The sequence below is a fragment of the Lithobates pipiens genome, unplaced genomic scaffold (genome assembly GCF_037356315.1).
Source record: "Lithobates pipiens isolate NorthernLeopardFrog02 unplaced genomic scaffold, aLitPip1_a1.2 Scaffold_13, whole genome shotgun sequence".
Lineage (NCBI taxonomy): Eukaryota > Metazoa > Chordata > Amphibia > Anura > Ranidae > Lithobates > Lithobates pipiens.
Genome location: NW_027507718.1, coordinates 295,192,476 through 295,208,655, shown reverse-complemented (window position 1 = coordinate 295,208,655; position 16,180 = coordinate 295,192,476). Strand labels below are relative to the sequence as shown.

Below are 16,180 nucleotides of genomic sequence, written 5' to 3'. Positions count from 1 at the left end.
ATACGGTACATCCCAAAAGCTTGTCTTGAAAATTTGGATGTTAATGCAGATAAAAAAGTATCACAGACTGTACTCAATTGTTCTTTTTTAAAGAGATAATTAAATCAGGCTGATGTTTACACACACTACTAAATCATTTATCACAGTAACTCTCATATCAGATGACTCATTCTAAGCTGGCCATACACCAGGAAATTTTGAACATTTGTACTAAAATTCGCAAGAAAATTTGCATGAAAATTCTTAGTACATTTGATGACTTGACAAATTTCATTAAAAAGTATTTCAAAATTTTGTTTGCTTCTAACATTTGAACTAATTGAAAAAAAATGTACTTTACTGAAGAGACATCACACTGTTAGAAATTTTTTCATTAGGGAAACATTTTCCATCCCGCTCCTACGAATTTTCTTGTCACCATGGTCAAAAACAAATGTTGATTTGACCCTACTAATATTTAGAAAATCAGACTAAATTCTACTAGTGTATAGCCAGCTTAATATTGCTCTAAAGCTGAAATGTTTTTTACCTAATACATTCCCTGCATTAAGGTAAAAACATCTCACAACACCTCCCACCTCCCTAAATACTTCCTCAATTGATCCATCGCTTTATCCAGATGCATCTAGTCTCTACTTTCTCCCTCTACTGACAAAGACTGAGGCAGCGATCTCACACATCTGCCCCCATAACAAACTGCTTGCTATGGAGGCAACCATAAAAGAGGAAGAACTGATGCCGGCCATACACGGTTCGAATTTCGAAAGAATTTTCTTTCGAAAATCGTATCTAAGAATTTTCGTATGAATTTCGCACCATTAGTGGGCTGCAGCAACAGCCGATTTTCGTGCAGAAATAAAATTTGAGGAATCGGACATGTTGGAAATTTTTAGAAAAACGAACGATTTTCTAATCAATGATGGGAGAATCGTGCGAGAAACGTAAGAAAATGTACGGAGATAAAAGAAAATGTACGGAGAGAAAAGAAGATTCCCAGCCAAGAAAATTCTTTTCTGTAGCAACATGAGGTGAAATTGAAGGCTTGGTCGGCCGAATTTCGAAAATCAATGGTGGCATCATCGGATCACAAAAAAAACGAATTTTCTGATTTTGAAAAGAAAATTCGTTCGAAATTCGACCGTGTATGGCCTGCATGAGAGTGCGCGTGGGGACTATGGGGGCTCTATGCAATGGTATTGGTAATTAGAATGCTGATGGGACATATTTTCTACCTCCTGAAGAAGATCTAAATAGCATTCATATCATATTTGGTTTTCTATAAAATCATAATTTCATTGTATCCAATTATATTTTTTTGTAAAGTGTCTGCTAAAAGTATAATATAATTCAGCATTCCTATATCACCTCCCGCCCCCACCATATCTTGTGTTTGGGTGAGTATTCTAAACCAAAATGAAATAATTTCTGCCTATGTGAGGGCTACAGCATTTCAAAATTTTGTTACATTACTGTCTGGGCGTGAGTATCACTGACATGTCTTAACTATCAGAATTACAGAAGCAAAAGCTGTAAATAGTGCATATTTCTATTAAAACGCATGGTGGTGTCCCATGACCTTGGATATTCTCTGTGTAGGGTAAGGCTATGCTCCTTTTAATAATTAGCAATAGTCTTACTTAGGGCCTTTGAGGGCAGTGTAATCAGAGGTCGACACAAAGTGAGCAGCTGGATGATTAATGCCCAGTCACAGGACTCTTTAATGCCTGTGTACTTCTAATAGTTCAGAGTTTTATTACCTTCTTCCAGGAACACCTTACACGGTACAGTAGTCACGGAAAATACCAAATGATGTTCAAATGAGGAATAGTCCATATGTGCTGAAGTTACATATACAGGTAGGAGGAACTGTTACCCAGGATGTTTGCACTTTTGTATCAGGATGGTGAGCTGTTGATATGCCTGTTATGCCAGCCATACACGGTTCGAATTTCGAAATAATTTTCTTTCGAAAATCGTATCTAAGAATTTTCATATGAATTTCGCACCATTAGTGGGCTGCAGCAACAGCCGATTTTTGTGCCGAAATAAAATTTGAGGAATCGAACATGTTGGAAATTTTTAGAAAAACGAACGATTTTCTAATCAATGATGGGAGAATCGTGTGAGAAACGTAATAAGAAAAGAAAATGTACGGAGATAAAAGAAAATGTACGGAGATAAAAGAAAATTTACGGAGAGAAAAGAAGATTCCCAGCCAAGAAAATTCTTTTCTGTAGCAACATGAGGTGAAATTGAAGGCCTGGTCGGCCGAATTTCGAAAATCAATGGTGGCATCATCGGATCACAAAAAAAACGAATTTTCTGATTTTGAAAAGAAAATTTGTTTGAAATTCGACCGTGTATGGCCTGCATAATTCATGTAGCTTTGTGAGTGTTTTTAATCCCTATGTTTGGCCTTTATTTAATTATTTTTAGCAAAGAGCACTACGTCTTTCCATTTATTTTTTATGGTTACACACAGACGATTGAGCGTGTGAAAGTGGAATCACGTGGATCTAAGGCATTCTCTGAAGGTGCACCCCCACCTCATCCCACACACTGGATCAGGCAAATTTGACTCTGTAATAGGGTCAATACTGGGAGGTGAGCAGGCATTCTGCTCATTGGTGGTGGTCACGGAAGGCACAGGACTCATTTTGCATCCTGTGAACTTATCAGGAATAGAGATTTGTTGAATCATTTTTTAATGACACAAATGTACATGGTCTTATTTTTTAACTATCAATATTATTTTTGATTGATCAGGAATAATGTAGATTTTGTGCTGCACTTATATTGTGTTATTTATTTGTATTATATAGAGTCACTGGTGGACATGCTCGAATTAGTGTTGGCCGTAATTCACTATATCTATTGGCCATTGATTATTTATTTCTACAATTTTTTCGCTATATCCGTTTCTTATTTTTAGACATATTAGCACTGATTTTATATATTTTTTTTTCTTCATTATGCTGGCTACATAATTATATCTAAAAAGTTAATAATTTTCTACCTAGGCCTTAACCACTTGCTTACTGGGCACTTAAACCTCCCTCCTGCCCAGACCAATTTTCAGCTTTCAGCGCTGATGCACTTTGAATGACAATTGTGCGGCCATACAACACTGTACCCAAATGAAATTTTTATAATTTTTTTCCCACAAACAGAGCTTTCTTTTGGTAGTATTTAATTACAGCTGGGAGTTTTATTTTTTGCTAAACAAACAAAAAAAGATGCAAAAAAAAAAAAAATCATGTTTAATAGTTTGTTATAAAATGTTGCAAACAGGTAATTCTCTCCTTCATTGAAATGCGCTAATGAGGCGGCGCTGGTGGGCACCGATAGGCGGCACTGATGAGCACTGATAGGCGGCACTGGTGGGCACTGATAGGCACAGTTAAGGCGGCACTAATAGGCACAGATAAGGTGGCACCGATAGGCACAAACAAGGCAGTACTGATGGGCACAGATAAGGCGTCACTGATGGGGAAAGATGGGCACAGATAAGATGGCACTGATGGGTGGCACAGATGGGTGGCACGGATATGTGGCATGGATGGACACTGATAGGTACCACTGATAGATGGGACTGGTGGGCACTGATAGGTGGCACTGATAGCTGGCACTGATAGGTTGCACTGCTGGGCATCACTGATGGGCACTGATGGGCACTGGTATATGACACTGATGGGCACAGATACGTGGCACTGAGGTGCAGCACTGTGTGTGCGAGGCAGATTGTGGGCACTGATAGGTGGCACTGTGGGCACTGATGGGTGGCACTATGGGCACTGATGGGTGGCACTATGGGCACTGATGGGTGCCACTTTTTGGCATATTTTTGGTGGCACTGGCAGGGGGCAGGTGGGCACTGATGAGCTGTCCCCAGCTCACCGTGATCGGGACTGATGTCCCGATCACGGCCACCAGTGATCGGCTTTTTTTTTTTCCTCGTGCTGTCAGCGTGAGGAGGAAAAATAGCCGATTACCAGCTGTGTTGTGATCACATCATTGGCTGACAGCTGATCACGTGGTAAGGGGTCGGGATCGACCCCTTGCTCCGATCCGTGATCAGGCGAGTCTCATAGACTCGCTGATCACAGAGTGCAGGCCGCTCATGCGCGGGATGACGTCAATAGACGTTGTCCCGGCAAAGCAGGTCCGCGCTGTAGCCGTCATTCGGCTATAGCGCGGATCTCAAGAAGTTTATTAGGGATCTCCAGTCAGGGGAGGCAGGTGAGGCAGAGCCATGAACATAAGGAAAGGATCAAAGCTCGGAGACTTGGGGTCACAGAGACCCCACATTTGGAGGGTATGTGGCTGAAGTCCTACCCCACCAGTGGAACCTTTAGTTTTAGAGATATGGGTCTTTTTGTGCAACCTGTCTGAAGCTACATACAGAGCGGCCAGTTTAAATACAAGCTGGCACACTCTGTTTGCAGCAGACTGAGAGGATGAGCTCACAGTGCCGCTCACTTCTTGTCAGCTTGGAGTTATAACTTCAAACTTCAGTAATTTGTTTCCGTTAAGCCACCTGCTTGAGTACAGTTTTTGAAAATATAGTACATTACCTTAAAAACAATATATAATAACTATTTGTATATTAGTTACTTATGGTAATTAACCACTTGCCACCCAGGCCAATTCTGATACTTCTCTCCTACATGTAAAAATCATAATTTTTTTCATCGAAAATTACTCAGAACCCCCAAACATTATATATACATTACACTATATATATATATATATATATATATATATATATATATATATATATATATATATATATATATATATATATATATATATGTATGTATGTATATATATATGTATGTATGTATATATATATATATATATATATATATATATATATATATATATATATATATATATATATATACAGACACCCTAGGGAATAAAATGGTGGTTGTTGCAACTTTTTATTTTACACAGTATTTGAGCAGCAATTTTTCAAACGCGTTTTTTGAAAAAAAAAAATCATGAATATTAAAAAAAAAAATTTGTACAATGTGAAAGATGATGTTACGCCAAGTAAATAGATACCTAACATGTCACACTTCAAAATTGCGCACACTCTTGTAATGGCAACAAACTTCGGTACTTAAAAATCTCAATAGGCGACACTTTAAACTTTTTTTACAGGTTACATGTTTAGAGTCACAGAGGAGGTCTAGTGCTAGAATTATTAACTCTTAACGTTCGTGGCATATGTAATGTGTGTATCTGGCTCTATTACTTGCCAGTGCCTCACCAGCCACTGGTCTCACCACATGTCCCTGGTCTTAAGTATAATAGATTTCATACAGACCCTTTTTTATTCTTAAGCAGAACACCCTAAGGCATTATCTAGATTGAAGCAGGTCATTAATTTAAAGGTTAGTATAAGAATGACAGGTAAAAATTAAAAGCTTTGCAACATCCCTGGTGCTTGTTACTATAAAAATCGAAAATGGAAGCAAGTTTTGATTTAATATGATGCTCATGCTCTGAATCCCAATGTCTTGTTTACCAGGAAGGATGCCCTGTATTACATTACAAGATTTATGAACATTAATGTCAGGAATGCAGGTCAAGCTCTCAAGTTGAGTTTAATGAGAAGGTGTAAATCTGTCTATGGAATGCTAGAGACATATAAAACCTCATTATGTACTGTTGTGTTGTGAAAAAGTAATATACATTTTCAATTTTGTGCTAAGCAAAGCATTATAGGACAGCACACTGATTTAGATCCACTTACTAAGCAATCTTAAGCAATTTATTTTTTGAAAGATACACATTAAAGACTTCCCCTATTTCAAACTGTCCTATTGTTTGATCTAAACTGCTTACATTTTAAACAAGTTTTGTTTTATTATTGGTTCATGTTGCATGCTTTACTTTATATGCAGGTCAAATTATTTTCTCTGGCATCATCCATCCCATAAACACATTCTATAATAACACTGTTATATAAAAGATCATATTCCTACTTTAACAGCCATATTTGGCATCTTCAGCTAACTTGACCTTAATTTGCAGGATACATTTTTAAGTTTCACTTGATTTATTTATTTTTTACAGGTATTAATATAGTGCTCCCCACTAAACAGAATTTTTAATAGTTTGGGAACATGTTCTCCAGTGACCATTCCCCATGACTTTTTTTTGACAACCCCTTGCCTATTAAGCTAGAAAATGGACATTACCGTTTTATTAACATTCAGCACTGCCTAGAATTGAACCCAGGTATGTTTTGCTCATTGCTAGTCTAATGTATTCTGGAAATATTAGGGGTTTGTAAACCTCCAAAGCCAATGACTATTTAATTAACCCTATCATAAAATTGCATAGCAGGATATCTTTTAGGAAATCAAGGTGAGTAGAAAATTCTGGACAGCCACATTCCAAATGAAACTTCTCGTGCCTTTATTAGAACATCAGGACCACACTGTACATGTCACAGCAAAGTAATACAGAACCAAAAACACTGACGCGTTTCACACTAAACGTAGTGCTTACTCATGAGTAAGCACTACGTGTAGTGTGAAATGCGTCAGTGTTTTTGGTTATGTATTACTTTGCTGTGACATATACAGTGAGATCCTGATGTTCTAATAAAGGCACGAGAAGTTTCATTTGGAGTGCGGCTGTCCAGAATTTTCTACTCACCTTGATTTGCTATATGCATTAGCCAGCACCTGGGGCTCTTAATTTCCTAGAGGAAAAACCTTTTTGTTTCAGCAGACCTACCTGGAGTGGTGGTAACCCCATCTCTTTATCAGGATATCTTTTAGGGCACGTTTGCTAATAGCTATAATAAATACTTGCAGGTAGCAAGTGGAATGCACATTCCTTTTTGATAACTGCAGCTCTCCAAATCCAGTCATATTCCATAAGATCCTGATCTGATAATATTTTATCTACACAAATGTACAAGAAAATACCAAACATTTCAAGACCAAACCTGACCAAATGTATAGGAGGTTAATAGGTCATGCTAAATGTCCTAAGTTTAGGACAACGTTTGTGCATGTTTAGTTTAGTTTCATTCTATTCAATTTTAGGTTAGTTGGTGGACTGATAAAACACAACAGCTGGACATCTAGTTAGAAAAATTACATTAAGCTTAGGTTCACACTGATGCAGTGTGAGTTGAATCCATTTTGCAGTGCGATTTCAAGGAGCAACTGTCTGCAGCTTGAGATGCAGTTAAAATGCAATTCAAATGTGTTTTTGATGCAATTTGGATACAGCTGTGATCTTTCTCTCTCTCTCGGATGGGAGGTGAGGAACCAAGCAAATACTCATAGAAAACACACTAGAATTGTGTTACTCAATAGTCTTAACCTGAATATCAGATTGGAAATATGCAGGGGATTCCAGGTTGTGGGTGCAGATGGAACATGTTATGGCATAAACTGATCTATTGGCTATTGTATGGTTCACACATGAATCTAGAACCTTAGCACCTTCAGTATCGGTCCTGACGGTATCCACCTTGGCTATTTGGGACTTGTTGCATTCCCGATATTCATGGAAATATAATTCCCCTTTGATGCCCTTGTTACACTGTTCCTATTTTTTGCTTGGTTCCTTAGATAAAGGGTTTAGGTCATGGTTTTTAGAGAACAAACCCCTACTTTACCATGTGACCGAAAACTCTAAAGTTAAATCTATGCAATTAATATGTGGTCCAACAAGATATAGGTACATGAATATTTGCCAATATACCCAGTTATCTCATTTTATAGGCAGTTTAGCACAACTTATTCAATCATTAAACAAATTAATTAAAGTAGAGGCAGAATTTCGACGGGCAGATTCTCCCCAGCATTGTATACCACAATTTTATAAAGCTTTGCTGTCTTTTCAAGAGCCTGGATATCCAGCGTATCTAACCCATTGGGAAACTGACCTACAATCTAGTCTTGATAATACACAAAGAAATAAGATTCTGATACTTTCTCACTTTACCTCCCTTTCTTACAGAATAGAGGAAATTAACTATAAACTGCTTGTTAGTTGGTACTGTACGCATGTGCATTCAATGTTCTCTTCTAATTCTCCTCTATGTTGAAGAGAATGTGGAGACTATGCTACTCGCGATCATATCTGGTGGCCCTGCCCTTTTATTCAAAATTAATTGTCAGACAGTTAATAATATGGTGTCTATAATACAAAAAATAAATACTGAGAATCATTCTGAGGGCCAATGACTCACACCTCAGTGAATTGGACTTTCCCAGAACCAAAGACCAGATAAACCTTGTTAAACACTTTTCATTTTTAATCCAATTTATTTTGCTGTTGCTATTGTCCTTTGTATGTCTTTTTATTGTCTTTTTTTCTGAAAATATGTTTTGCAGTTTATTTCCTGTCTTTTCATTAAACAATATTTAAATTTAAAATTGTGATGCTGTTTCTCTAAATCAGGGATATGCAATTAGCGGACCTCCAGCTGTTGCAGAACTACAAGTCCCATGAGGCATAGCAAGACACTGACAGCCACAAGCATGACACCCAGAGGCAGAGGCATGATGGGACTTGTAGTTTTGCAACAGCTGGAGATCCGCTAATTGCATATCCCTGCTCTAAATGCTTTAAATAACTTAAAGAATCATTGTCTCCTTGAAAAATGGAGACAAAAATTGGAGAGGGGGAGAAAAATGCAACAACTGTAGTGTAGCATGTAAAGTGTAATTTTAATAGAAAATATAAAAAAAAATTCAAAAAGATAAAATAGAGCTTAGCATTACATTCAAGTAGCCTTTGGGACCGAGATCAGACATGCAACCAGGATGCCTTGCCTTGGCCAACGGCAAGGGAGTGGAGATGGAATGAAAGCAGGGAACTGGAGAGTCAAAACCATGGATGGAAGACAGAGCCCAGGATATGAAGCCATCTTATGTAGTAGGAAAATTCTGTATCTTGATTAGGAATGCGTTTCAAAGCAACATTGCTTCTTCTTCAGCCTGTCTGCAGGCTGAAGAAGAAGCAAGGTTGCTCCATATCCTGAGCCCTGTGTTCCATCCATGGTTTGGCTCTTCAGTAACAGTGGTTCCCTGCTTCCATCCCATCTCCGCTGCCTTGCCGGTGACCAATACAAAGCATCCTGGTTGCATATCTGATCTCTGTCCCAAAGGACTCCCAGACACTCAGTCTGTCATGTTACTTAATTTCAGGTAAGAAATTATAAATTTTAGCTTATTTTGTTTAAATGTAAACATGCATTTTGTTAGGGTAGTTAGTTACTTCAGGGAGGCTCTGAAGAAAGGGGGTTGAGCTCCATAAACTCATCAGCCATTTTCAATATTAACTGTTGATGGACACTCATAGTTTCATAGTTAGTTAGGTTGAATAAAGACACCAGTCCATCCAGTTCAACCTGAGTGAGTGTCCACAATTGTCCCTATCCCTGTACATTGCACACTCACATTGGTCCCTACCCTCAAGGAGCCCACAATCCAAGGTCCCCATTCATATACTAGGGCCAATTTTGGACAGAAGCCAATTAACCTACCTGCATGTCTTTGGAGTGTGGGAGGAAACCGGAGTACCCAGAGGAAACCCACGCAGGCACAGGGAGAACATGCAAACTCCAGGCAGGTAGTGTTGTTATTGGGAGCGACCCTTCTTACTGCTAGGTGAGAGTGCTAACCACTACACCACTGTGCTGCCACTCTTTTGAATTCTAGTGGTATTTGTTGGTTTTCTATCCTTCCAACCCATGTGCTTTGGTGATCTGATCACCTTGATATGCATTGATTTTTTATGTTTGCTAGGATTATTCACATTTTATTATATATTCTATATTAAGAGTATACATATTTCACAAGGCCAGTGTGCTCTCTAGTGTTTCTGATTATGTATAGTACCAGATTTCCCTAGCTGTTAAAAGAGCTGCCTGCAGTGATGCAAGAATAAAGAAGACATTTGTATACATGGTTTCAAGATACACCAGCTGGCCTCACTAATTGCTATGGGATTAAAACATTTGTGAAATATTTTAAAATGTGTTCCATGCATTTAAAGGAAATTCTACTCAAATCAGTTGTATTGTTGCAATATTGCAATATTGCTACAATTAATATGGTGTGATACTGCCACTTTTGGACAAAAACACTTACACTTTGCCCATTCAGGTTAAAGTGACTGTGCCGCCTGATAGCCTATTCCCTCAGAAAAATACACACCGTGATTAGTGATCCACACTTCTTCCCTGTCCCCTGCTCTGCTTCAACCCTCACTCTATTGCTCTGGACAGAGGTATGGGGATGCATGTGACCATGTGACAGTATTCAAGCCTGAATGGAGGATGAGTAGGGATGCCACACATCTGGGTAAGTTCTGACACTGTGATACCAAGGTGGAGTCATGGTGCTTTCAAACAGAAAGGGGGTGTGAATAAATGAGCATGCCTTGCTGGGAAAGAGGGAGTGGGGTATCAAGAGCCACTGTTATTTTGCTCTGAATTAGCAAAATGACCATGCCTCTTAAAAGCCCACAACAACACAAAATAGATTTATTTTTGCACATCCCTCCCTCCCACCCACCAATCTCTCTAACACAGTGGACAAAGACTTCATGTTGGATGATCATGTGACCATGGATTAAGATGAGTAAAACTGGGGATAGTTCTTTTTTTCTTTTTTCTTATCCCAAGGTTTAAATGGGGGGAGGGACACTTTTATCCCGGAGTTGGGCTTTAATTAAGCTGTGTTAATGGTAATAGGGTTGAAAAAAAAAAAAAACGGGAATGTCAACATGAAATTTTGATTTGTTACTCTAAACTGCAGGCACATATATATTTTATTACTCCAGCCTATTTGAAAGCTGTTTTTCTATACCAATTATGATGTAGAAATATGTTTAGCTTGGAAATATCAGTCATTTTTTATGCAAATAAATGCATGAAAACAGAGAAAATACATTTGCTTCATTTGATTGAATTTAGTAAACCCATAAACGTATGCAGGATTATACATTTTATGTTCAGCTAGAAATAGGAAAAGTAAGATGCGGAATAACATAAAACACAATTAAGATCCTGTGCTATCATTTTTCACTCTATGCTATTGCCACTATGTATAATAATGCAGGTGTGATCTGCTTTTTCTGCTTTTCCACATTGCTACATCTTGTTCTTTTCCTAGAAATTACTTTTGCAATCAAAGTTCTCCCTTGCTTGCTGTCTATACCACTTGAGTTGATTATATATTTCTCTGCTGTTCTGGGCTGTCTCTGCATTCCGGACTTTGTAGCTGCTTTATGAAATTAGACCAAAGCGCAATGTTTTGTCTTAAGCGCCCTCAAAATGAATTACTCAGGCTCTGAATTTGTTCCCATTGCTAGAAAATGCAATGACTTTTGAACAGGGAAAGAAAATTCATATCTGAAGTGCCCCAGATATTCAGAGAATGTCTAATTCTGCTTGAGGATAAAAATGATGTCATATACTGTACAGTATCATCTATTATGAAGTCACATTTGGTTTCATTTTATCTGAGCCATAGGTATTTATTGGAATTTATTCCAATAATACAATAAAACTTTTGCTGTTTTTCACAAAGGTGCACGGTATCTGGAGAATAGTTCAGTTGCCATGACAGCAACACACTAAGAAGTCTGTTCATACAATAGAACCAAAGCCCAAGCACAAGCAAAGTTACTTGGTATATGAAGTCCAGTACAATAAATAATATTGTACTTTTGGGAGGCCAAAAATGCTCTTCAACTGCCTAGCTAACATAGAAGAATATGGCACATTAGGGCTCAGCAGTCTTCCTCCTCCTTAAAGCAGACCTTTACTTCAGAATTTATTTTTTTCTTCCCTACATTCCTCACCTCCCCAATATTAAAAGCCCCTTTTTAATTTAAAGTGGATGTAAACCCGATTTTTTTTTTTTTTATGTCTTAATGTAGAGTATAAGATTTCCTATTATTTGAGCCCAGTCTTGCCACAAAGAGCTAATCCATCTCTGAGCAATCATCTTTTATTGTTTAGTCAGATATATCTTGACAAACAGAGAAAAACTTTGTCAAATCCTCCCCCTTGCTGTGAGGGACAGGTGATTTCCATATCTCCTGCACTAGCCTAAAAGACATGCATTATTTTTTTAATTCCCTCCCACTCCTTTCTTCTGCTGCTCTGCCAGAATTGGATGTTCCCCACCGCAGCATGATTTGGCATGCTGAAGTAATGTGGTTATTTTCCTGTCTTTTCACTGGATGTTAGAGATCATAGCAGAAGTTCAGTGTAAGAAATACACAGGAGAATATGCATATTGACAAGGGGAGTGTAGAGGTGGGCGGGGAGTCTACTGACATCACGACTCCACCCACCGAGCTCCAGACAACAGACCCAACCACAGAATATGTAGTTTTTCGGGTCTTATGGCGGACAGAGGGGAGACATGTGACAGGTAAAGATATGTGCAGGAGGCGTATATATCCTTATAGATAACCCCTATGGCAGTAGTTTAGACAGGATGACCTGGAAGAGCATTGCCAGGACCAGCTGCAGGAACCCAAGAAGAAACAGCCAGATCCTGATGATATCAGAGAGGATTATGGCGACACAGGAGCAGTGACAGCAGAGTTTTGGACCACAGAAGAACAATATTGGATTCACTGAGCAAACAATAATGTTTTCCGATGAGAACCCTATATTACAGGTAAGAGGGGATAGGAAAAAAAAATCAGGGGGAGGTGAGGTTCCAAGGACAAAAAAAAAGGACCTCTTCCAGAAGAGGTCAATCTTTTAAAAGGGTGAATGCATATTTTGGACAAGGAGGACAGCTGGTTTGTAAGAGGCATGAAGTAGTCTTTCAACCTAGGACAACGCTTGCTAAACAAGGGTGTGGGTCTTTGAAATCCACTAACAAGTCTAGGTACTTAAGTCCTATTGTGTATTTAGGCTGGGTTCACACTTGTGTGATGTTGGACATCACATGTGATTTGCACTGTATTACTGTGCAGATGACATGCAATGTCTGTGCGATGCGAATTTCGCCATACAGATTGTATGGCTCAATTTGCATTGCATTCGCACCAAAATAGTGCAGGACCATTTTTTGGATTGCATGGGTGTTCACACATATGCGATCCGATTCCTGTACCATTTGGCAGTTCACACTGTGATCTGCGAACCGATTTGGGGGTGTCATTAACTTCGCATTAAAAACCTGCAGTGGTTCGCAGATGTCAGTGTAAACCGCCAACAGGTGACATGCGATGCGGGAACACGCACTGGAATCGCTCAGGTTCCCACATCACATATATGTGAACTGGCACTTAGAGTCAGTCACTCCATGTATGAAACTACACCCACGATAGTGTTCTTTATTGATAGAGAAACACTTATCCATGACTCATGTTGCTATCAACCACAAACACACAGATAAAGAAATAAAAGCCAAAAAAGGTTTACTTGTATAATGCATATACATGTCAATCAAATGATCCCAGTTAAGTGTAAAGTTTCTATGATGAATGGCCATTAGTTGTCCATGCACTTTTAAGTCAGTCCACTCAGTACAGCTCTAGCACAGCTGACTCTTGGTTTGGCCATACATCAACACTGAATAATTTAGACAGTATCTGAGCTGGATTTCTAGCTCATACCTTGGCTTCTGACCACTGTAACAATAAGTGTGCTGTTACTGGCCACATTATGGTATTCTGGCAAAACCGATGACTCCAAATCTTGAGAGAATATATTCCCGTGCAGTGTTGGAGTGTATTTTCATGAGATTTGGAGTCCTCAGGTCTCCCATGATCCCACTGGAAGACCGAATATTGTCACCTTTACTGGGGTCGGAATCTGGGATATAAGGTAAGTAGCTGTTCCTTCATATCCTAATGTTTGATTGTTTTTAAACTTAATTTAAAATGTTATATAGGAGGGGAGGGTCAGGGCTCTTTAGAAAACAAGCATGTCCACAACATGTGGACTTAGTGAGTGGGCTATCCAACTACAAAGGGCAATTGCCAGTCAGAAAAATACAAACATACAGCAAGTAGGCTTTGTCAGCAAAAAGAGTTTAAATGGTAACTATCTATGGTTTTACTGGAGTATACCATATTTATAATCTTTTGGTATTCTGGATAATGAATTTAATTTATCATTTCATAAGTAACAGTGTGAAGGCACTATTTTAAAGTGATGTAGAAACAGGGCTTCCCCACTTATAATTAAATTAAGGAACCAATTTAGCACCTCATCTATAAATATGTTTGTTTATACAAGGTGTAAAAAGCAATGTACTCATTTAAGTGTTGGCCTTGGTGTTGTTTTCAGTGCGGATTCTCACCTGATACCAAGAATAGGCTCTATCTGAAGGGTCAATCAGAATGATGATAATTTTTGCCTTTGGGATTAAAGCAGCTGCTCTTTTTGGAGCTTCTTCAGAGTGGAAATAGTTAGCACTTTTTTCGAACACCAAATCTGTGGTTACATTTGATGGGGTTGGGAAGAAATCCATATACCTGGGAAAATAAATGAAGCTGCAATTATTTCTCATTGGATTGTGTATAGACACGAAGATATAACACTGCTACAATGTCATGAATTTTTTTAGTTCACTATTAGTATATAAGTAAAATCACTAATCTCAACAGATTAGGCTGAAACTGAGGCAGATACTGTATATAGAAATGCTAATTAATTTTGTTTGTATTCATAAAAATCATTGCATGTATTTTAATGCAATTATTGTGAGTTCCTGAATTTGTGTTGATATTAGACTGCAATTTATATCGTACCTTTAGGAATGCAAAACAGGATGGCCTGCGTTTAAAGTAAATGTAACCTGGCTGCACTGAATATGTGCTGTCTATTCAGCGTGTCACTACTCCTTTGTTGCCCAGCCAACATAGTGTTCTTGACTAAGATTTGCTGCTATTTTTGCAGAAGAGTTTAAATTGGTTTTAGGCCGAGGCATTTTTCAGGCGCTTTTGAGCTAAAAATAGCGCCTGTAAAGTGCCTGAAAAATGCTTCCCCTGCAGTCTCAGTGTGAAAGCCAGAGTGCTTTCACACTGGGGCGCTGTGGCGGCAGGACGTTAAAAAAGTCCTGCAAGCAGCATCTTTGGCGCAATGGTATACACCGCTCCTCCACCACTCCTGCCTATTGAAATGAATGGGCACCACTGCGGAAGTGCCTGCAAAGCATTTCGGCAGCGGCGCTACATGGGCACATTTAACCCTTTATTCGGCTGCTTGTGGGGGTTAAAAGTGCACCACTAGTGGCCGAATAGTGGCACTAAAATGACAGTAAAGCACCGCTAACACTAGCCGAGTTTTACCATCAACGCCTGCCCACCCCAGTGTGAAAGCAGCCTTAAGGTAAAAAATGTTTAGGCATCAGTATGCCCCTCACCCCCACTTTGAATAATCTGAGCCCTCATTTGATCCACCGTTGTGCTCTTCTTTACTCTAATTTCTTGAGCTCTCAGCTCCCACACTGCTGTCAATCAAAACCACTGATGAGGGAGCGGGGGGGGGGGGGGCGAGTCCCACTGTTTGTTTTTAATAGACGCAGACAGCAAGGCTTGGGAGCAAGCCCATATGAGTGCCCCCATAGTAATCATCTTTCTATGGGCGCACTTGCCAGAGGGGAGGAGCCAGGATTGGCAGCGGAAGACCCAAGAAGAGGAGGTTTGGGGTTGCTCTGTGCAATGAAATGCACATATATGTATAAACCTGTTTATCATTATATTATATATATTTTTGTGCGTTTACAATCACTTTAAAGATCTGGCTTTGTTGCCTATCAGTTTTGCTTAAGTTTATGAAATTGGCAGCACAAAATTAGAAACCCTTTAACATAAATGGTTTCCAAATAGAGTTTAATTGTGCAGTTATTTGCTTGTCTAATATTTTAACTTAATAATTAATTAATAATAATAAATTACAAATCCAACATCTTATAGAAATTACGTTAACATTTACAGACCCAGAAACTGTGGGACAGCAATCTGGCCCTGGAATCCCCAACAGATTTAGTAAACATTATGTAATACTTTAAGAAAGATCTAACCAGAGATTGCTTTGCATTCATTGAGAAAATACAAACCTTTCTCTGAATGGCACCAGTGAGCAATCTCCTGCATTTAAAATGCAGCAAGGAAGTTGCTCGGCAAAAAAACTACTGGAGATCATGGTAGTTGTTGTGCTTAT

General features: G+C 38.8%; 1 protein-coding gene across 1 annotated transcript in view; it reads right to left on the bottom strand.

The window, feature by feature from the left end:
• The window catches only part of LOC143974941 (bifunctional heparan sulfate N-deacetylase/N-sulfotransferase 3-like), a 375,710-nt gene that overhangs the window by 47,717 nt on the left and 311,813 nt on the right, over window positions 1-16,180 (bottom strand). Inside the window, exon 10 of the mRNA XM_077476811.1 lies at window positions 14,316-14,490. Within this exon, the coding sequence (XP_077332937.1) occupies window positions 14,316-14,490 (175 nt within the window). The remainder of the gene's footprint in view (window positions 1-14,315; window positions 14,491-16,180) is intronic.